The sequence below is a fragment of the Rhincodon typus genome, chromosome 19 (genome assembly GCF_021869965.1).
Source record: "Rhincodon typus isolate 14 chromosome 19, sRhiTyp1.1, whole genome shotgun sequence".
Lineage (NCBI taxonomy): Eukaryota > Metazoa > Chordata > Chondrichthyes > Orectolobiformes > Rhincodontidae > Rhincodon > Rhincodon typus.
In genome coordinates, this window is record NC_063350.1 from 51,134,547 (window position 1) to 51,153,048 (window position 18,502).

General features: G+C 42.5%; 1 protein-coding gene across 3 annotated transcripts in view; it reads right to left on the reverse strand.

Annotated features, from left to right (window-relative positions):
* The window catches only part of LOC109913577 (tumor necrosis factor receptor superfamily member 5-like), a 36,220-nt gene that overhangs the window by 11,473 nt on the left and 6,245 nt on the right, over window positions 1-18,502 (reverse strand). For 2 of the 3 annotated variants that reach the window (XM_020513113.2, XM_048608107.1), the window contains exons 2-6: window positions 14,473-14,557; window positions 11,838-11,963; window positions 6,232-6,378; window positions 6,029-6,125; window positions 4,814-4,866 (exon numbers count right to left, since the gene is read on the reverse strand). In XM_020513113.2, the coding sequence (XP_020368702.1) occupies window positions 4,814-4,866; window positions 6,029-6,125; window positions 6,232-6,378; window positions 11,838-11,963; window positions 14,473-14,557 (508 nt within the window). The remainder of the gene's footprint in view (window positions 1-4,813; window positions 4,867-6,028; window positions 6,126-6,231; window positions 6,379-11,837; window positions 11,964-14,472; window positions 14,558-18,502) is intronic. The other variant, XM_048608106.1, reaches the window with a different exon arrangement.

Genomic DNA, 18,502 nt, shown 5'->3' on the forward strand with positions numbered 1-18,502 from the left:
AACCATTCTCTTAACCTGTTCTGCCATGTTTAATGGTTTATCCAAAACTCACACTCTGTGCTCTCTTTCAAATTGTGCCCTGATGTGATATTTAGGTCTTCCATTTGTACATCCTCTCCATCTAATATCAGTGATGCCCATATCCAGGAATGAAGCAAATGCTGTCTTGACAGGTAAGATGGATTAAAAGGCATATTTCTTATGAAACCAGTGTACTTCATCTAATGCAGTGAAGGGACAGCGTCCATTTGGCAACCAGTTTTCCTGAGAATCTTCCTTTAAAGACTCACATTGGAATTTGTTGGGACCTTCTGTGTTCCAAAGTACTCTGGGTTCAACCCTGCAATTTCTTCTTCACCTATGCTCCAGCTCAAACTGCTCTTGCATCCAGCACCAACCATAATTTAAACTAAATTTAACCTTAATCAGTCTGTCTGTTTCTCCTGCTTGTGTACACAAGGATCAAGGTCAGTAATTTACATCAGGAATGGCATGAGTCCTAACACTGAGCCCTAGGAAACTGCACTATAAACCTGTCTCCTTACCAAAAACACACTATTTACCACAACTCTCTATTTCTTCCCACTCGGCCAACTTGTATCCATATTGCTACTGTGGGTTTTATTCCATAAGCTTTATCTTTGTTTACCATCTGTCGAGTGGCACTTTATCAAATGTCTTTTGGAAGTCCACCACATGAACAGCATTACCCTCATGAAATTTTTCTGTTATTTCACCAAAACACTCAAGCAAGTTAGTTAAATAAATACAGGCTTCCCTTAGATTTCCTGAGTTAATCCGCATTTGTTTACTGTTGTTTAATTTCACCACAAATGATCAATTCTAAAAGTATTCTAAGTCAGACTGACTGACTGGGCTTCTCTTTAGTGGCCTTTTTTTGAATGAGGGTCTCTTGTACTGCAGGATAGAATCCCTACAGTGTGGAAACAGGCCATGCAGCCCAACAAGTCCATATAAACTCTCCGAAGAGGATCCCACCCAGACTCACCCATCTACCCTATCCCTGCATTTCCCACGGCTAATCCACCTGCCCTACCCATCCCTAGACACTATGGACAATTTAACATGGCCAATCCACCTAGCCTACACATCTTTGGCCTGCGGGAGGAAACCGGAGCACCCGGAGGAAACCCACACAGACACGGGGAGAATGTGCAAACTCCACACAGGCAGTCACCCGAGGGTGGAATTGAACCCGGGTCCCTGGTGCTGTGAAGCAGCAGTGCTAACCACTGAGCCACCGTGCCACCATATGTACCAGCATGATATCCCCATTGCTCTCAATTACATAAATGTGCGGCTGTGGCATTAGCTGCTGCTCGAGTTGCAGTGGCTGATGATATTTCTTGCACATATAGTTGTACAGCATCTAAGTAGATCCTGAAGTTCCCACATGGAACAGGATGTGCACCCCAGGGATAAGAGCTACCCTGTCATTCCACGACATAAACCACCCTCAGCAGTGACATTCTAGTTCCTTAAACCCATTTACATATGTGCTTCCAATTCTTTCCTCTTTAACTCGTTTCAGTAGCTATCCAGCAGCAATGGCTTAAAACAAACTGCAGTACAAGACGATCACACTATGTGAAATATGATGCGTTACATGTATAATCATAAAGACAAAATCTCAGTGAGATATTACTAATAAACGGACTAATGGTATTGCCCTGACTATGCACTGTTGTATAATCATCAGTCAGGCTCTCTCCATGGATGTTGCCTGACCCACTGTGATTCCCAGCAGTTTTTGTTTTCAGTACAGATTCCAGCATCTGCAGTAATTTGCTCCTTCCTAGTCAGTTTCAGGCTGCTGGTCACCACTCACAGTCTCTTAGCGCAACATGTATAGAATTCAGGCGAGAACAATACTGTACATGATTATGATGTCTCTTCCACAACCAGTTTGCTGGTCAATCATTGTCTACAAGAGCAGTGAAATGGCTGAGGTAACATAACATTTGGGAGGAAATATTTTGTGTCAGTATTTTGAAGGACATGGAAGCTAGGGAACATGGGGAGCTAAATCGAGATGTCAGATTATAACCTGCAACATTGGGCCAATTAACCAATTTTACCCTAAACCGCATTCTGAAGAAAGGGTCACCAGACTCGAAACATTAACTCTGTTTCTCTTTCCACAGATGCTGCCAGACCTGCTGAGTTTCTCCAGTAATTTCTATTAATGTAATGGTGCCTGTTAAATGGGAGGATATTTCTGGGAGATTGTCCAGTGAAGTTATTTGGGTGGAACTTAAAAATAAGAAAGAGATGATCACCTTGTTGAGATTGTATTATAGACACCTCCAATAGTCAGTGGGAAAGTGAGAAACAAATATGTAAGGAGATCTCGGATATCTGTAAGAATAATAGGGTTGTAATGGTAGGGGATTTTGACTTTCCAAACATAGAGTAGGACTGTCATAGTGTTAAGCGTTTGGTTGGGGAGGAACTTTTTAAGTGTGTACAGGAGAATTTTCTTATTCAATATGTGGATGTACCTACTAGAGAAGGAACAACACCTGACCTTCTGCTGGGAAATAAGGCAGGGTAAGTGACTGAGGTGTCGGTGGGGGAGAATTTTGGGGCAAGCGATCATAATTCTATTAGTTTTAAAATAGTTATGGAAGAATACAACTGATGAAAAAGTTAAATTCTAAATTGGAGCAAGGCCAATTTTGACGATATTAGTTAGGAACTTTCAAAAGTTGATTGTGAGAGGCTATTGGCAGGTAAAGGTACGGTTGGGAAGTGGGAGACCTTTAAGTATGAGGTAATGAAAGTTCAGAGGCAATATGTTCCTGTCCATGTGAACAGCAAAGCTGGTGGGTGTAAGGAATGCTGAATGACTACAGAAATTGAGGCTCTAGTCAAGAAAAAGGAGGAGGCATATATCAGGTATAGACAACTGGGTTAGAGTGAATCCCTAGAACAGTATAAGGGCAATAGGAGTATACTTAAAAGGGAAATCATGCAGACAGACAGGGGACATAAGATAGCTTTGGCAAATACATTAAGGAGAATCCAAAGAGTTTCTATGATTACATTAAGGGAAAAAGAATAACTAGGGTGGGAATAGGGCCCCTTAAAGATCAACGTGTCCATTTATGTGTGGAATCACAGAAGATGGGCGAGATACTAAATGAATATTTTGCATCAATATTTACTGTGGAGAAGGATATGGAAGCTAGGGAACTTGGGGAAATAAATAGTGATGTCTTGAAAAGAATTTATATTACAGAAGCAGAGGTGCTGGAGGTATTAAAAACACATAAAGGTAGATAAATCCCCGGGACCTGATCAGATGTTTCCCAAACTGGGGTTGAGACTGCTGGGCCCCTTGCTGAGGCATTTGTATCATCAACAGCCATGAATGAGGTGCCAGAAGATTGGACATCAACTAATGTGATGACATTATTTAACAAAGGTAGTAAGAAAAAGCCAGGGAACTATAGACTGGTGAGCCTTACACCAGTGGTGGGTAAGTTGTTGGAGGGGATTCTGAGAGACAGAACATACATGCATTTGGAAAGGCAAGGACTGATCAGCTATAGTCAATATGGTTTTGTGTGTTGAAAATTGTGTCTCACTAACTTGACTGAGTTTTTTTTTTAGAGGTGACAAGGAAGATTTATGAAGGCAGAGTGGTAGACCTTGTCTATGTGGACTTCAGCAAGGCATTTGACAAGGTTAGATCATATGGGATCCGGGGAGACTTAGCCATTTGGATACAACATTAGCTTGAAGGTAGGAGGCAGAGGTGAAGGGTTATTTTTCAGCCTGGAGACTTGTGATCATTGGTGTGCCACAAGTAAAAGTGATGAGTCCACTGCTTTTCATTGTTTATGTAAATGATTTGGATGTGAACATAGGATGTATGGCTATAAGTTTGCAGATGAAACCAAAATTGGAGGTGTAGTGGACAATGAAGAAGATAATCTCAGGGTACAACAGGACATTGATCAGATGGGCCAATGGGCCGAGAAGTGGCAGATGGAGTTTAATTTTTATAAATGTGAGGTGTTGCATTTTGGTAAGGCAAACCTGGGCAGGATTTATACAGTTAATGATAGGGCCCTGGGGAATATTACCAAGTGAAGAGACCTTGGGGTGCAGGTACATAGTTCCTTGAAAATGGAGTTGCAGGTAGACAGGATAGTGAAGAAGACATTTGGCATGCTTGCCTTTATTGGTCCAAACATTTGAGTATACGAATTGGGATGTCATGTTGCAGCTGTACAAGATGTTGCTGAAGCCACCTTTGGAATACTGTGTACAATTCTGTTTGCCCTTCTATAGGAAAGATGTTGTTAAACTTGAGAGGGTGCAGAAAAGATTTACAAGGAGATTGGAAGGTTTGAGTTTGGGGAGAGGTTGAATAGGCTGGGGCTTTTCTCCCTGGAGTATTGGAGACTGTGCAGTGACCTTATAAAGGTTTATAAAATCATAAGGGTTATGGATAGGGTGAATATCCAAGGGTGGGGAGTCCAAAATTAGTGGGCATACATTTAAGAGAGAGGGGAAAGAGTCAAAAGGGACATGAGGGGTGACTTTTTCATGCAGGGGATGGTGAATGTGTGGAACGTGGTTCCACAGGAGGTGGTGGAGGTGGGTACAACTGTAATAATTAAGAGATATCTGGATGGTCACATGAATAGGAAGGGTTTAGAGGGATGTGGGTCAAATACTGGCAAATGGGACTAGATCAGATTGGGCTGAGTTGGATTGAAAAGTCTGTTTCCATGTTATATGACTCTATGGTGATCTTTTGCTAGGAGCTTGAGGTACTTACATTTCACATCAGTCGTTGCATTGCCTGGTTTCAGCTCTCCTCGTGACCCACAACTAAAAGCAAAAGGACACTGATTGTCAGAGAATCAGAGCACAGAAAGTACCAAAGACTGTATATAATCAGAGGTCCCAATGATAAACAGTAAATGTCCCGTTTACTTTGTTCACTGATCCCAATCTACACCAAGGGACACATTTGGAGTTTCAAGGCATCAATTTGATCAGATGGACACCAGTTAGATCCAGCCATCCTAGCTCATCCCCTGTTTAACTGCCCTTTTTTGAGGCAAAAAAATCCTCACAGGCTAGGCTTACGTTTTATACTTTTACTGTAGGCCGTGATCAGACTAATTACATACCCCACAACATAGTCACTTAGTGGGTGAAGGACAATGGCCACTTGGAAACAGCGCCACTTCTAAATCCCCTCCACGTCACAAAATATCACATATTGTTCTTATCATAGTCCTGAAACTTTCTCTCTAACCATGACATGGAGGTGCTGGTGTTGGACTGGGGTGGGCAAGGTCAGGCGTCACACAATACCACATCGTAGTCCAACAAGTTTATCTGAAATCACAAGCTTTCGACACACTGCCCCTTCGTAACTGCACCTGACGAAGGGGCAGCGCTCCGAAAGCTTGTGATCTCAAATAAACGTATTGGACTATAACCTGGTGTCACGTGACTCCTGACCGCTCTCTAACAGTATAATCAGAATACATTCACCACCGGAACAGCAACAGTTTGAGGTTAACAAGTGATGTATTATATATGCACATCTTACTGAGAATGTCTGGGCGGAGTTAAACAGACTGTTTGGAGAGGAGGGAAAAAAAGGCAGAGAACTAATTCCTCTCCAGAGTAATTCCAGGATTTTGAGCAATTTTGTCAGAGGGAGTGACCTATAGGTGCTTAACGTGATCTAGCCAGACTGAGTGTTGGATGGTTAAATCAGTTTTGTGCCAGGTCTGAGCCCCTTAGACCTGACAAAACAAAAGTTGGGACTTAGGAAGAACAATCAACATGGAACAGGGTAAAGATATTGCTCGAGACAAGGCAATCAAACAAGAGAGTCAAAGAATGGTTCAGCATGGATACAGGTACGATGTGACCTGTAGGCAGTTTAAAACTCTGTCCATTTAACACATGGATATTGTCCCACCCCATTCAACCTAAAGTTTCCCACTCCTCCCAGTTAACCTGGGTTACTTACTTTGTCCATTTCCAACACAGCTCTACAGATGACGAGACATTTGAGTAATAACCACTCCTGCATTCCTCACACTCTGTGTCCCTGTGTTTACGATCCGCTGGCAAACAAACCACATGAGCATGTCAGTAAATGACAATGACAGTAATAATACCTCAAACTATACGTTATAAGTCAGAGCTGTTTATAGATGGTTATGTTTTTACCTGGTTTAGCTACTCCAGAGCCAGGCTCACAAATCTTGTCCTCCACACACATTTCACAGTCCTCATTGATACAGTGCTTCCCTATTGCACACAAACACACAGCATCGGTCAAGGTGTTGCCAGGAGACTCGGTCACAAATCCTCCATCTGAAGATCGGAAAAGGCAGATTGTAAGAATGTTCGTGATTGCAGAGCCCTCCCTCTTGGTAACAGTGATAAGACTGTGCACTCAGGGACAGAGACAGGGACTGTGTGCCTGCGTTTTTTTTTTAAGATTTCCATCCTGTTTCGAATCTGGCTCATGGTTTGACTTCAACACTTCCCGTAAATCAAGCAGTGCACTCTTTTATGAAGTGAACACGCTTTGGGAAACTGTTAAATTGCAGGCCCTGTCATGAAAAAGCCCAAACCTGACCTAATCAGCGCAGGCCATTGTTTTATCTTGACCCCAGTAGGGCTAAGGTAATATTTTTTTATTCAGACAGTGTCTCATTGGGAAGCAATGGTATATTTTAAATGACAGATAAAATAATTCTGACAATTTCTTGTTTCAGTAGCTGTGGAGGAAGAAATATTCCTCTTATTTAGTATTCCAACAGAATGCTGAATTTGCATTCTCATAATATAACATCCACTTCAAATACAAAGCTCTCCACATTCTATTGGGGATTTAATTTGGCCACAATCTCACTTCCTTCCTCCCTTCCCCCAAAGAACAGTTTTATATTTACTCACAGTCAATTGTGTTTGAGAGGAAATACTGTCCATTTTGTGTGCAGCACAATTGAATCAGGCCATAAAGCTGGCTCAGGCATTAGGATCACAGACACACATGCAGGAACACACACAGGCACACACAGGAACAAACACATGCACACAGGAACATGTGCACATTCACAGGCATGTACACACAGAAACATGATACACATGAACTTACACACACAGAAACATATGCATGCATTGGTGCACAGACACAAAGAAACATACACACATGCACATACACACACAGGGGAACAGAAACAAACACACGTGCACATACACAAACACACATGCACATACACAGGTGCACACACACTGAGGAACATATGAATACACACAAGCACATACACAGGCACACACACATAGGAACATACATGCACACACACACACACACACACACACACACAAGCACACAGAGGACCAGATGCATACACAAGTACACATACACAGGCATACACACAGAGGAACATGTGCACATAATACAGAAGTCCTCAGTGGCTTTACTTTTCTCTTTTCTTTTTGGTTTGGAACTGTAAGTTCAAGTTAAGAGTTGAACTTTGAACAGCAGGTTTGTTTTAAAGGGGAAGAGAACAAAGACAGATGTTTGCAGTTAGGAACCAGCCTAGAAGATGTTGCAACCTAATTACTGTGCTAAGGGCACCGTGGACAAATTGGCACTGAGCTGTCTCTACACTCCAGGCTGGCAGCAGTTCAATGTCGAACTTGCCAATCAAGGGAGAACTGGTGTTAACCAGTCAACCATAAAGAATGTTGATTTACAAGGATAAAAGGAAAGAGAGAACTGATTCTGATTTATTTTTAGCAGGAGAGTGATTATTTGAAAACTTCTAGAGGTGACTGCTGTGTTTTGACCTTTCTAGTTTTCTATCTGGTTATCGATTTATTGAGTGTTCTGTGAAGAGAGTCTAGTTTGTAAGAAATAAGTACAAATATTTCTAGATAACTGCTGAAACTGTTTGTATTAACTACCGGCATTGAAATCAAGCTGAAGTATTATGTACAATTTTAGTCCTCTTACTCGAGAGGGATGTAGTTGCATTGGAGGCAGTTCAGAAGGCATTCACTAGATTGATTCCAGAGATGAGGAGCTTGTTTTATGAAAAGAGATTGAGCAGTTTAGGCCTATACTGTCTGAAGTTTAGAAGAATAAGAGGATATCTAACTGAGGTATACAAGATGCTAAAGGGGATTGACAAAGTAGATGAAGAGAGGATGTTTCTTCACGTAGGACAATCTGGAACAAGAGGTCATATTAAGGTAAGGGGTAACAGGTTTAAAATAAAGATGAGGAAAAATTACTTCTCTAAAATGGCCATGAATCTGTAGAGTGCAATGGATGCCAGAACATGGAATAAATTTTAAGGAGATAAACAAATTTTTAAATAGTAATGGGTTGAAGGGTTATAGAGAGCAGGCAGGAAAGTGGAGTTGAGGTCAAGATGAGATCAGCCATGATCATACTGAATGGCAGAGCAGGCTCAAGGGGGTGAACTGCCTACTCCTGCTTCTAGTTACAGAGTCATAGAGATGTACAACACTGAAACAGACCCTTCCGTCCAACTTGTCCATGCCAACCAGATATCTCAATTAATCTAGTCCCATTTGCCAGTATTTGGCCCACATCTCTCTAAACCATTCCTATTCATGGGCCCATCCAGATGCCTTTTAAATGTTGTAATTGTACCAACCTCCATCCCTTCTTCTGGCAGCTCATTCCATACACGCACCAATCTCTACATGAAAAAGTTGCCCCTCAGGTCCCCTTTAAATCTTTCCCCTCTCACCTTAAATCTATGCCCTCCAGTTTTGAACTCCCCCACCCTGTGGAAAAGACCTTGTTTATTCACCCGATCCATGCCCCTCATGATTTTATAAACCTCTATTAGGTAATCCCTCAGTGTCCGACACTCCACCCCAGCTTATTCAGCCTTTCCCTTTAGTTCAAACCCTCCAGCCCTGGCAACATCCTTGTAAATCTTTTCTGAACCCTTCCAAGTTTCACAACATCCTTCCTATAGCGGGGAGACCAGAATTGCATGCAGTATTCCAAAAGTAGCCTAACTAATGTCCTGTACAGCTGCAACATGACCTCCCAACTCCTATACTGAATGCGCTGACTAATAAAGGCAAGCGTACCAAATGCCTTGTTCACCATCCTGTCTACCTGCGACTCTACTTTCAAGGAACTATAAACCTGCACCCCAAGGTCTCTTTGTTCGGCAACACTCCCCTGGACCTGACCATCAAATGTATAAGTCCTGCCCTGATTTGCCTTACCAAAATGGAGCACCTCACATTTATCTAAATTAAACTCCATCTGCCACTCCTCAGCCCATTGGCCCATCTGATCAAGCTCCCACTGTACTCTGAGGTAACCTTCTTCACTGTCCACTACACCTCCAATTTTGGTGTCATTTGCAAAGTTACTAACTATACCCGCTATGTTCACATCCAAATCATTTATATAAATGATGAAAAGTCGTATACCTAGCACAGAACCTTGTGGCACACCGCTGGTCACAGGCCTCCAGTCTGAAAATCTACCATCCACCACCACCCTCTGTCCTCTACCTTTGAGCCAGTTCTTTATCCAAATGGCTAGTTCTCCCTGTATTCCATGTGATCTAACCTTGCTAACCAGTCTACCATAAGGAACCTTTGAGGTCACCTTAACCCTATTTGCCAAAGCTATCTCATGTCCCCTTTTTGCCCTGCTGATATCCCTCTTATGTATACTCCTACTGCCTTTATACTGCTCAAAGCTTTCACTCAATGTCCGTTGTCTATGCCTGACATATGCTTCCTTCTTTATCTTGACCAAAACCTCAACTTCTCTAGTCATCCAACATTCCCTACACCTACCAACCTTGCCCTTCACCCTTACAGGAACATACTGTCCCTGGACTCTCGTTATCTCATTTTTGAAGGCGTCCCGATTTCCAGCAGTCCCTTTGCCTGCGAACATCCAATCAACATCTGAATGTTCTTGCCTAATACCGTCAAAATTGGCCTTCCTCCAATTTAGAACTTTAACTTTTAGATCTGGTCTATCCTTTTCCATCACTATTTTAAAACTAATAGAATTATGGTCGTTGACCCCAAAGTGCTCTCCCACTGACACCTCAGTCACCTGCCCCGCCTTATTTCCCAAGAGTAGGTCAAGTTTTGCACCTTCTCTAGCAGGTACATCCACATACTGAATCAGAAAATTTTCTTGTGCACACTTGACAAATTCCTCTCAATCCAAGCCTTTGACACGATGGCAGTCCCAGTCTATGTTTGGAAAGTCAAAATCCCCTACCATAACCACCATATTATTCTTACAGATATCCGAGATCTCCTTACATTTTTGTTTCTCAATTTCCCACTGACTATTGAGGGATCTGTAGTACAATCCCAATAAGGTCATCATCCATTTCTTATTTCTCAGTTACACCCAAATAACTTTCCTGGATGTATTTCTGGGAATATCCGCCCTAAATACAGCCATAATGTTATCCCTAATCATAAACGCCACTCCCCCTGCTCTCTTGCCCTCCCCACTTTCTATCCTTCTCTTAGCATCTATACCATTAAGCTGCCAGTTCTGTCCATCCCTGAGCCACGACTCTGTAATTGCTATGATATTCTCAGTCCCATGTTCGTAACCATGCCCTGACTTCATCTGCTTTACCTGTTAGGCCTCTCGCACTGAAATAAATGCAGTTTAATTTATCAGTCCTACATCGTTCTCTGCTTTCTTCCTGCCTACCCGGACTGTTTGACTTGCTCTTTTTCCCCAGCTGTACCGGTCTCAGACTTAACTCTTTCCTCACTATCTCCCTGGGTCCCATCCCCCGCCCTTACTAATTTAAATCCTCCCAAGCAAATCTCCCCGCCTGTATATTAGTCCCCTTCCAATTCAGTGCAATCTGTCCTTCTTATACAGGTCATTTCTACTGCAGAAGAGATTCCAACAATTCAAAAATGTCAATCCTTCCCTCATGCACCAGCTCCTCAGCCACGTATTCATCCGCTCTATCGTCCTATTCCTACCCTCACTAGTTCGTGGCAACGGGAGTAATCCAGATATTACTACCCTCAAGGACATAATTTTTAAATTCCTGCCTAACTTCCTATATTCTCTCCTCAAGAGTCTCATCCTTTTCTCTTCCTATGTCTAGTTCTTACATTGTTATACAGTTCTCCTTGCCTGTGAACAACCCATCATCCAAAGTTTTCATGAAGGCCTATATCCTTCATTGGAAACTGTTTATTGATTTGGCAAATTAAACAATTCTTTTATTTTCTTTCTAAGTTATCCCTTAACTGTGTCTATCTGTTTATCGGTGTGTGAGTGAGATTTATGATTTTAAAAAATGCACTTTAAATCATAGATATTAATTAGATTAACTTGTTACTTATCTGTGTTCCGCTAAAGTTACATTATTAATAATAAATTGTTAACTTTTGTATAAGTTATAAACTTGGTATCCAACGTCTGTCATTTGTAAAGTCTGGTTAGGAACAAATGGACATTTTTTGCAAATTCAGTGCTAGTGAGACTGATTTGGTTTGACTTGCTTGCACTGAAATGGAACATACACACACAAAGACACATGCACCTATGCAGACACCCACATTAACAGGAATGTGCACATACACAATGCAAATACAGTGGCACACAAGTACAGGAGCACGACTACACACACACAGGCACGCACACAGACACAGAAATGTATGCATACACATGTGCATATACACAGAAGCACACACGCGCGCACATCAGTAAAACCATACCAGAAATGTAAGTAAAAAGAAAACTAGGGAAAACTATTTGAACCTACTTGGATCACAGTACGTATGCCTCTGGCAATGATCAGCCAAGTTCCACTTTGACTGATACAGTCCCTCTTCACAGGGGCTGCATTCAGTGTCTTTCTGTATCGTGCATTTACTGCTCAAAAAGGTACCTGCAAGATAAATACCACAAATACAAAGTTATTGCACAAGGAAGGCAACTCTCAGATCTTGCTCAAATCTTTTCCACAGATCTGAATGGATTTTGACACTGTCTGATGCAAACAAATCTTTGGTCATTTATTTAGAAATAAACCTCTCAGCAGGTTTTTCGATATTAATTCTGTGGCAATTTCAACCTATATAGAAAATATTCAAAATCACTTTATAGAAGAGTGGAAAGGTAACAGAAAGAGACAAAGGATTAAACTGTTATGCCATGGGAAGAAAGAATTTGCATTTAAATTGCATCTTCCTCAAGGTGCCCCAAATGGAAGAGTGTGGAAAGAAGACATTGATATATTGTAAGAAACACTGCGTCTGTTTCAACTGAACTAAATAGTCTCTCACTGTTCCATTTTTCAAGGCAAAGCCCTGAACAATCAAAGTCAACCTGTCTGAATTGAAATTTAAACAAAGCCTGTCAGTTAACTGTCAATCATCATTGACTGTGCATTCTCCAGAGCAACATCTCCACCAATCAGACTGCACTTGCCAACTAAGCAGCATTCTCCACTCTTCAATATAAATGTTGATTTTCCCAGTGAATTGGTATTTTCTTTTTGCAAATTGTCCTGATCAGTGCAACATCAAAAGCTTTGACAACATGTGTCCTTTTACAGCAAGGCACAAGATAATTTGTGTTGATTATTGAGTGACAAAACAAAAGCTAGAATACTGCTCAGTTCTTCTTAATGATGGTGTTGGCTAACCTTTCCATCTACATGAGAGAGTCACCTCAGAAAACTTTAATGTCACTTCTGAAATATGCTCCTTTGACAGGGTAGCACTGTATTGTACAAAGATGCCAGCACAGTTCTGTGCTTAAGTGAGACATGAAGTCACAAACATCTGATTTAGAGGCAAGGATACTCCCCACTGGGCCACAGCTGAAGACTAATGGGGATGGGGTGGCTGGAAACTTCAGCAAAAAAAAAAGTGAGCTTTGAGATGTCTGAAGATGGTAAGAATGGACAGAACATTGACTAGACAGTACACCATGATAACGAGAAATGATCCCATCAGTTTGGAGGGAAGAGAGTGGAGGATGCAGAAAATAAAAACAGTAAACCCGAAGGGAGGGTGACAAAATATCAGCCTGACGATACATATACTTTCCAACATTGGAAACAAGCACTGGAACCATGGCCAATCTGATACCCCCTAACCCAGAGATCACTACTGGCAACCTATCACAACCTCAACTGAGACAAAGTAAAGTCAGTGCAGGTCAGCAACTGACCCAGAAATGGAATCTAGGAACTTCCTGACCTCCTCAGCTCAGCTGCTCACTCACCCAACTCAATCTGCTTTTAATTTATTCTTAGATTTCTGCCCCTTCCTGCCTCCTGCCCTGAGAGTGCTAAAGATACCATTAGTTTTTAAGTACCTGAGACAACTCTCTTCTTCACGTGTACATTGGGCCATTTGGGAATGGAATCAGGAAGCAGGTCTTCACACTCAAACCAACAAAACTCAAGAATACTGTTCCCTCAAGGACTAGGACTTTCAAGATGTAGATCAGAGCTTTCCAAAGTTAGGGTTTAGCAATCAAGTGGGGCCTTGAATCCAGGCTATGACTGTTGACAGGTTAACTTGCTATGAAGGTTATCACACCTGAACTGTGGATTCACTAATCTCCCAGCACAATGCAATGCTCAGGACGGATTATCAAGCCTGAACCTGGTCCCACTCTATAGCTCAAAGTTGTCCTGAGCTTGGTATCACCATGTCACGTTCCTCAAATTTAGTTCTTACTTTGTCATCTGAACACTCAGATCAGTTCTACCCGTTCAGACACCAACCAACTACTCATCCTGGAACTCCCTGAAGTATGATATATAATGGATGAACCAACCAATAACTTGGCTCTTATGCAACGCCATTGATCCGTACTTTTCCACTGAATGAACAATAATTGTCAAAATCAATCTCTAGAACACTGAACTAACCTTAGAAAATAATCTCATATAAATGCACGGCAATCTGCTTAGCTAAAGGAAGAGGACGGGGCCATTCAGCCTCCTAGGTTGTTCTATTAGAACCTTAACTCAGCATCACTCTACCTACATCCAGCTCTACTGATCAGGATCAGCAAGTCCCAACCATTTTCCCTCTGTGACTCCATTTCAAGGCTTGAAAATTGTCACCACCCATCAATAAGACCGGTCAGAGTTAGGGAGAAGAGTTACACACTTGGTTGGGGCTCTGCTAGTACCACAGAGTTTGTAGCCCTACAGGTTCAGCTCATGACCCCACTTGGGGTCCCAACCTCCCACTTTGGGAAGCTCTGATCCCTATGTTGAAAGCCCCCAGCCCTTCAGTGGACAGTTTTCTCGATTTTTATGGATCTGTGTGCTTCCTGATTCCGTTCCCAAAATGTCGAGCAGTGGCCCAGTTTACATTCCAGTTCTCTGTCCAGCAACCCGCCCCAGTATTCTCTATCATCAATTCTAGACTTACCCGGTGGACATTTGGCACAGCAGCGGGACGACAGTGAGTACTGTGTGATATTGTTACATTTGGTAGCACACTCACAGTGGTACAGCTGAAAAGAGAAAGACAGAGAGTGAACCAAAATTATAAGTGCACTGCTCATTCTACACGGTGTTCTGTGGGAATGAAAGATTAATTCCCTGGACAATGGAACAAGCAAATCCAGGAGAAAAACATCACAGGAGAAATGAACTGTATCACATGCAGATGTTATTTTCTTTACACACTTTTTTTTAGCTGTAAAGAAATCAGAAATAGATCAAAACTGGCTATTTGAGCAACGATCAAAAAAATCTTCCAATCAACTAACAATGTCACAGAATTGCAGAATAGATACAGTGCACAGCAGGCCATCCAGTCTGTCAGACCGCTGTTGTGTCAGGAAAGTGCCATTTGTGGATGAGTGATGGCTTTCTCATTGCCATCAATGTACCCAGTACAGTTATAGACTCATACAGCATAGAAACAGACCCTTTGGTCCAACCAATCCATGCCAACCATAATTCCAAACTAAACTAGTCCCACCTGCCTGTGCTTGGCCCCTATCCCTCCAAACATTTCTTATTCATAGACTTACCCAAATGTCTTTTAAATGTTGTAACTGTACCCGCATCCAACACTCCCTCTGGAAGTTTGTTTCACACAGGAATCATTTTCTGTGTAAAAAAGTTGCTCCTTCATGTCTTTTTTACATCTTTCTCCTTAAAAATATGCCCTCTACTTTTGATCTCCCTCACCCTACGGAAAAGACCATTGCTATTCACTTTCTCCACGCCCCTCATAATTTTATAAACCTCTACAAGATCACCTGTCAACCTCCTACGCTCCAATGAAAAAAAGTCCCAGCCTATCCAGCCTCTCCTTTTAACTCAAACCCTCCATTCCTAGCAACATCCTAGTATATCTCTTCTGAACCCTCTCCACCTTAATAATGTCCTTCCTATAACAGGGTGACCAGAACCGCACACTGTACTCCAGAAGAAGCCTCACTAATGACCCATACAACTTCAACTAGATGAAGGAGCTGTGCTCTGAAAGCTTTGTTTTCAAATAAACCTGTTGGACTATAACCTGGTGTCATGTGACTTTTGACCTTGTCCACCCCAGTCCAACAGCGGCACCTCCACATCCTGTACAACCTCAACATAATGTCCCAACTCCTCTACTCAAAGGTCTGAGCAATGAAGGCAACCATGCTAAACGCTTCTGAGCCAGCTCAGCAGGTCTGGCAGAATCTGTGCAGAGAAATCAGAGTTAACGTTTCGGGTTGAGTGACCCTTCCTCATAAGTGTTCTTTAGGAAAGGAAACTGGCCTACCTGTGACTCCAGACCCACACCAATGTGGTTGACTCTTAACTGCCCTTTGGGCAATTAGGAATGGGCAATAAATGCTGCCTAGCCAGTGAGGCCCACATCCCATGAATGAATAAAATGTCAAATTTAGACCCCTTCTTTTTTTTTTAAATGATTATGCCAATTAATTCTTGCTAAAAGATTATTTATAAACACATGAATTAGGAGCTCAAGTAGGCCATTCAGGCCCCCAAGCATATTCCACCATTCGATAAGGCAATGGCTGATCTTATCTCTCCATCTTCCTGCCAATCCACATTAACCTTTCACCCACCTGCTTTTTAAGAATCTATCCACCTCTGACTTAAAAGCAAAGATTCTGCTTCTGCAGCATTTCGGACAGGGAGGTGATGGCTTAGCGGTATTATTGCTGGACTGTTAATCCAGAGACCCAGATAACATTCTGGGGACCCAGGCTCAAATCCCACAATGGTAGGTGGTGGAATCTGAATTCAATAATATCTGGAATTAAGAATCTAACGATGACCATGAATCCATTGTTGGAAAAACCCATCTATTTTGCTAATCTATGGAAGGAAACTGCCATCCTTACCTGGTCAGGCCTACATGTGACTCCAGATCCACAGCAATGTGGTTGACTCTTAACTTCCCTCTGAGCAATTAGGGATGGACAATAAATGCTGCCTGGTCAGTGACACCCTCATCCCATGAATGAATAAAGAAAAAAACAATTCCAAAGACCTGCAACCCTCTGTAAGAAAACACTTCTCTTCATCTCTGTCTTAAATAGGTGACCCCTTGTCCCAGAATCTCCCACAACAGGAAACATCCTCTCCACATGCACTCTGTCAAGATCTGTCTTGGGTCACATATCAATCAAGCCACCTCTTACTCTTCTAATTTCAATCACAGAATCCCCACAGAAAGAGACCATTCAGCCCAATGGGTCTGCAGTGACACTCCAAACAGCATCTCACCCAGACTCAACCCATCCCGGTAACCCCAGATGGAGATTTTCCCACGGCAAACCCACCTAGCCTGCACATCCTTGGGCACTACAGAGCAATTTTTAGCATGGGCCAATTGACCCTGACCTGCACATCCTTTAACTGTGGGAGGAAACCGGAGCACCCGGAGGAAACCCACGCAGACACAGGGAGAATGTGCAAACTCAACACAGACAGTCACCTGAATCAAACCTGTGAGGCATCAAGACTCTGTGCCCCTCCAGCATTTAATATTTGATACATATTAACATTTGCAATAGTTGGGGAAGAGGAACAGTTCTTGTGTATATTGTTTCTACAGCAACCCACCCACAGCCATGCGGCTCATCACCATGGCTAACCCCAGCTTCCCACAAGAAAAGTAATGAGGATGTTTCTGTGCTGCTTTGTGTTACTTCTTGTTACTGAACATGCCAGTGTGTTCCAATTTCTCCTGAAGCTCATCTCCAAACCTAAACATTTCACATAATGTACTGATGATCAGTGCTGCGGTTGCTTCCCTCAAGGTGAATATATCAGTGGGAGAAGTGGATTTTGCAAGTGAGTACTTATCTCATAGCCTGATCTTGCAGTGGTTACACACTCATATCAGAAGGAAGTTAGAGACTTTCAGAACTGCTAATGCTCCTGCACAGGATCTGAATGTTTATACATACAGTATCAACTAATATCAACCGTGTGCAAGAGGGTCACTTCACCAAAGACAGTGGTTTTGGACCCCTCCCGACTTTTAACTGGACAAAGTGCTGATTTTTCAAGGCTGCATGTCGACAAGCATTCTGACAGCATGGAGATAACAGATAGATCGAGAGAGGTAACGGTGAGAGCCAGAGTTGGGTATAAAGGACATGAACATTGACCCCACTTGTATGGATATACTGGGCAACCTCATAAGATCATGGGAACCTTGGAGTTCTCCAGAGAGACACTGCAGAGTTGAGAAGAGAAATCATGACGACAAACTGATATAATGAAGCAAGGGCAGCGTCACTGAATTAGGCACTGGACGAGTTATCTTGAAGGAGAATCATAGGTTGACTGTGTCAAAAATTTTAGAGAAGGTGGCGATGAGAAAACTAAAGGGACAGTGCCTGAAGATAGAGAACTTTTAACAAGCTCATCCTCACTTTGAACAACTTCTCCTTTCACTCCTTTCACTTTCTTCAGGTCAGAGGGGTGGCCATGGGTACCTGCATGGGCCCTAGCTATGTCTGTCTCTGTGTGGGGTACATGGCACATTCTTTGTTCCAATCATACTCAGGCCCACACCCACAACTCTTTTTCCAGTATATCTGCTATATGAACTGGAGAAGTTTATCCAATTCCAATTTCCACCCTACTCTCACATTCACTTGGTGCACCTCCGACTCATCCCTTCTCTTCCTTGATGTCTGTGTTTCCATTTCTGGGGATAGGCTGGCCATCAATATCAATCACAAACCCACTGACTCCCAGTTACCTGGACTATACATCCCCACATCCTGCTTCCTGTAAGGACTCCATCCCATTTCTCCCAGTTTCTCCATCTCCATGATATCTGTTCTGATGATGCCACCTTCCATTGGGTGGGAAGGGGGCCTCAGAAATGTCCACCATTTGCTTCAGCTGAGGATTCCCCACCGCCATGATCAACAGGGCCTTTAGACAAGTCTGACCCATCTTGCACTCTCCGCCCT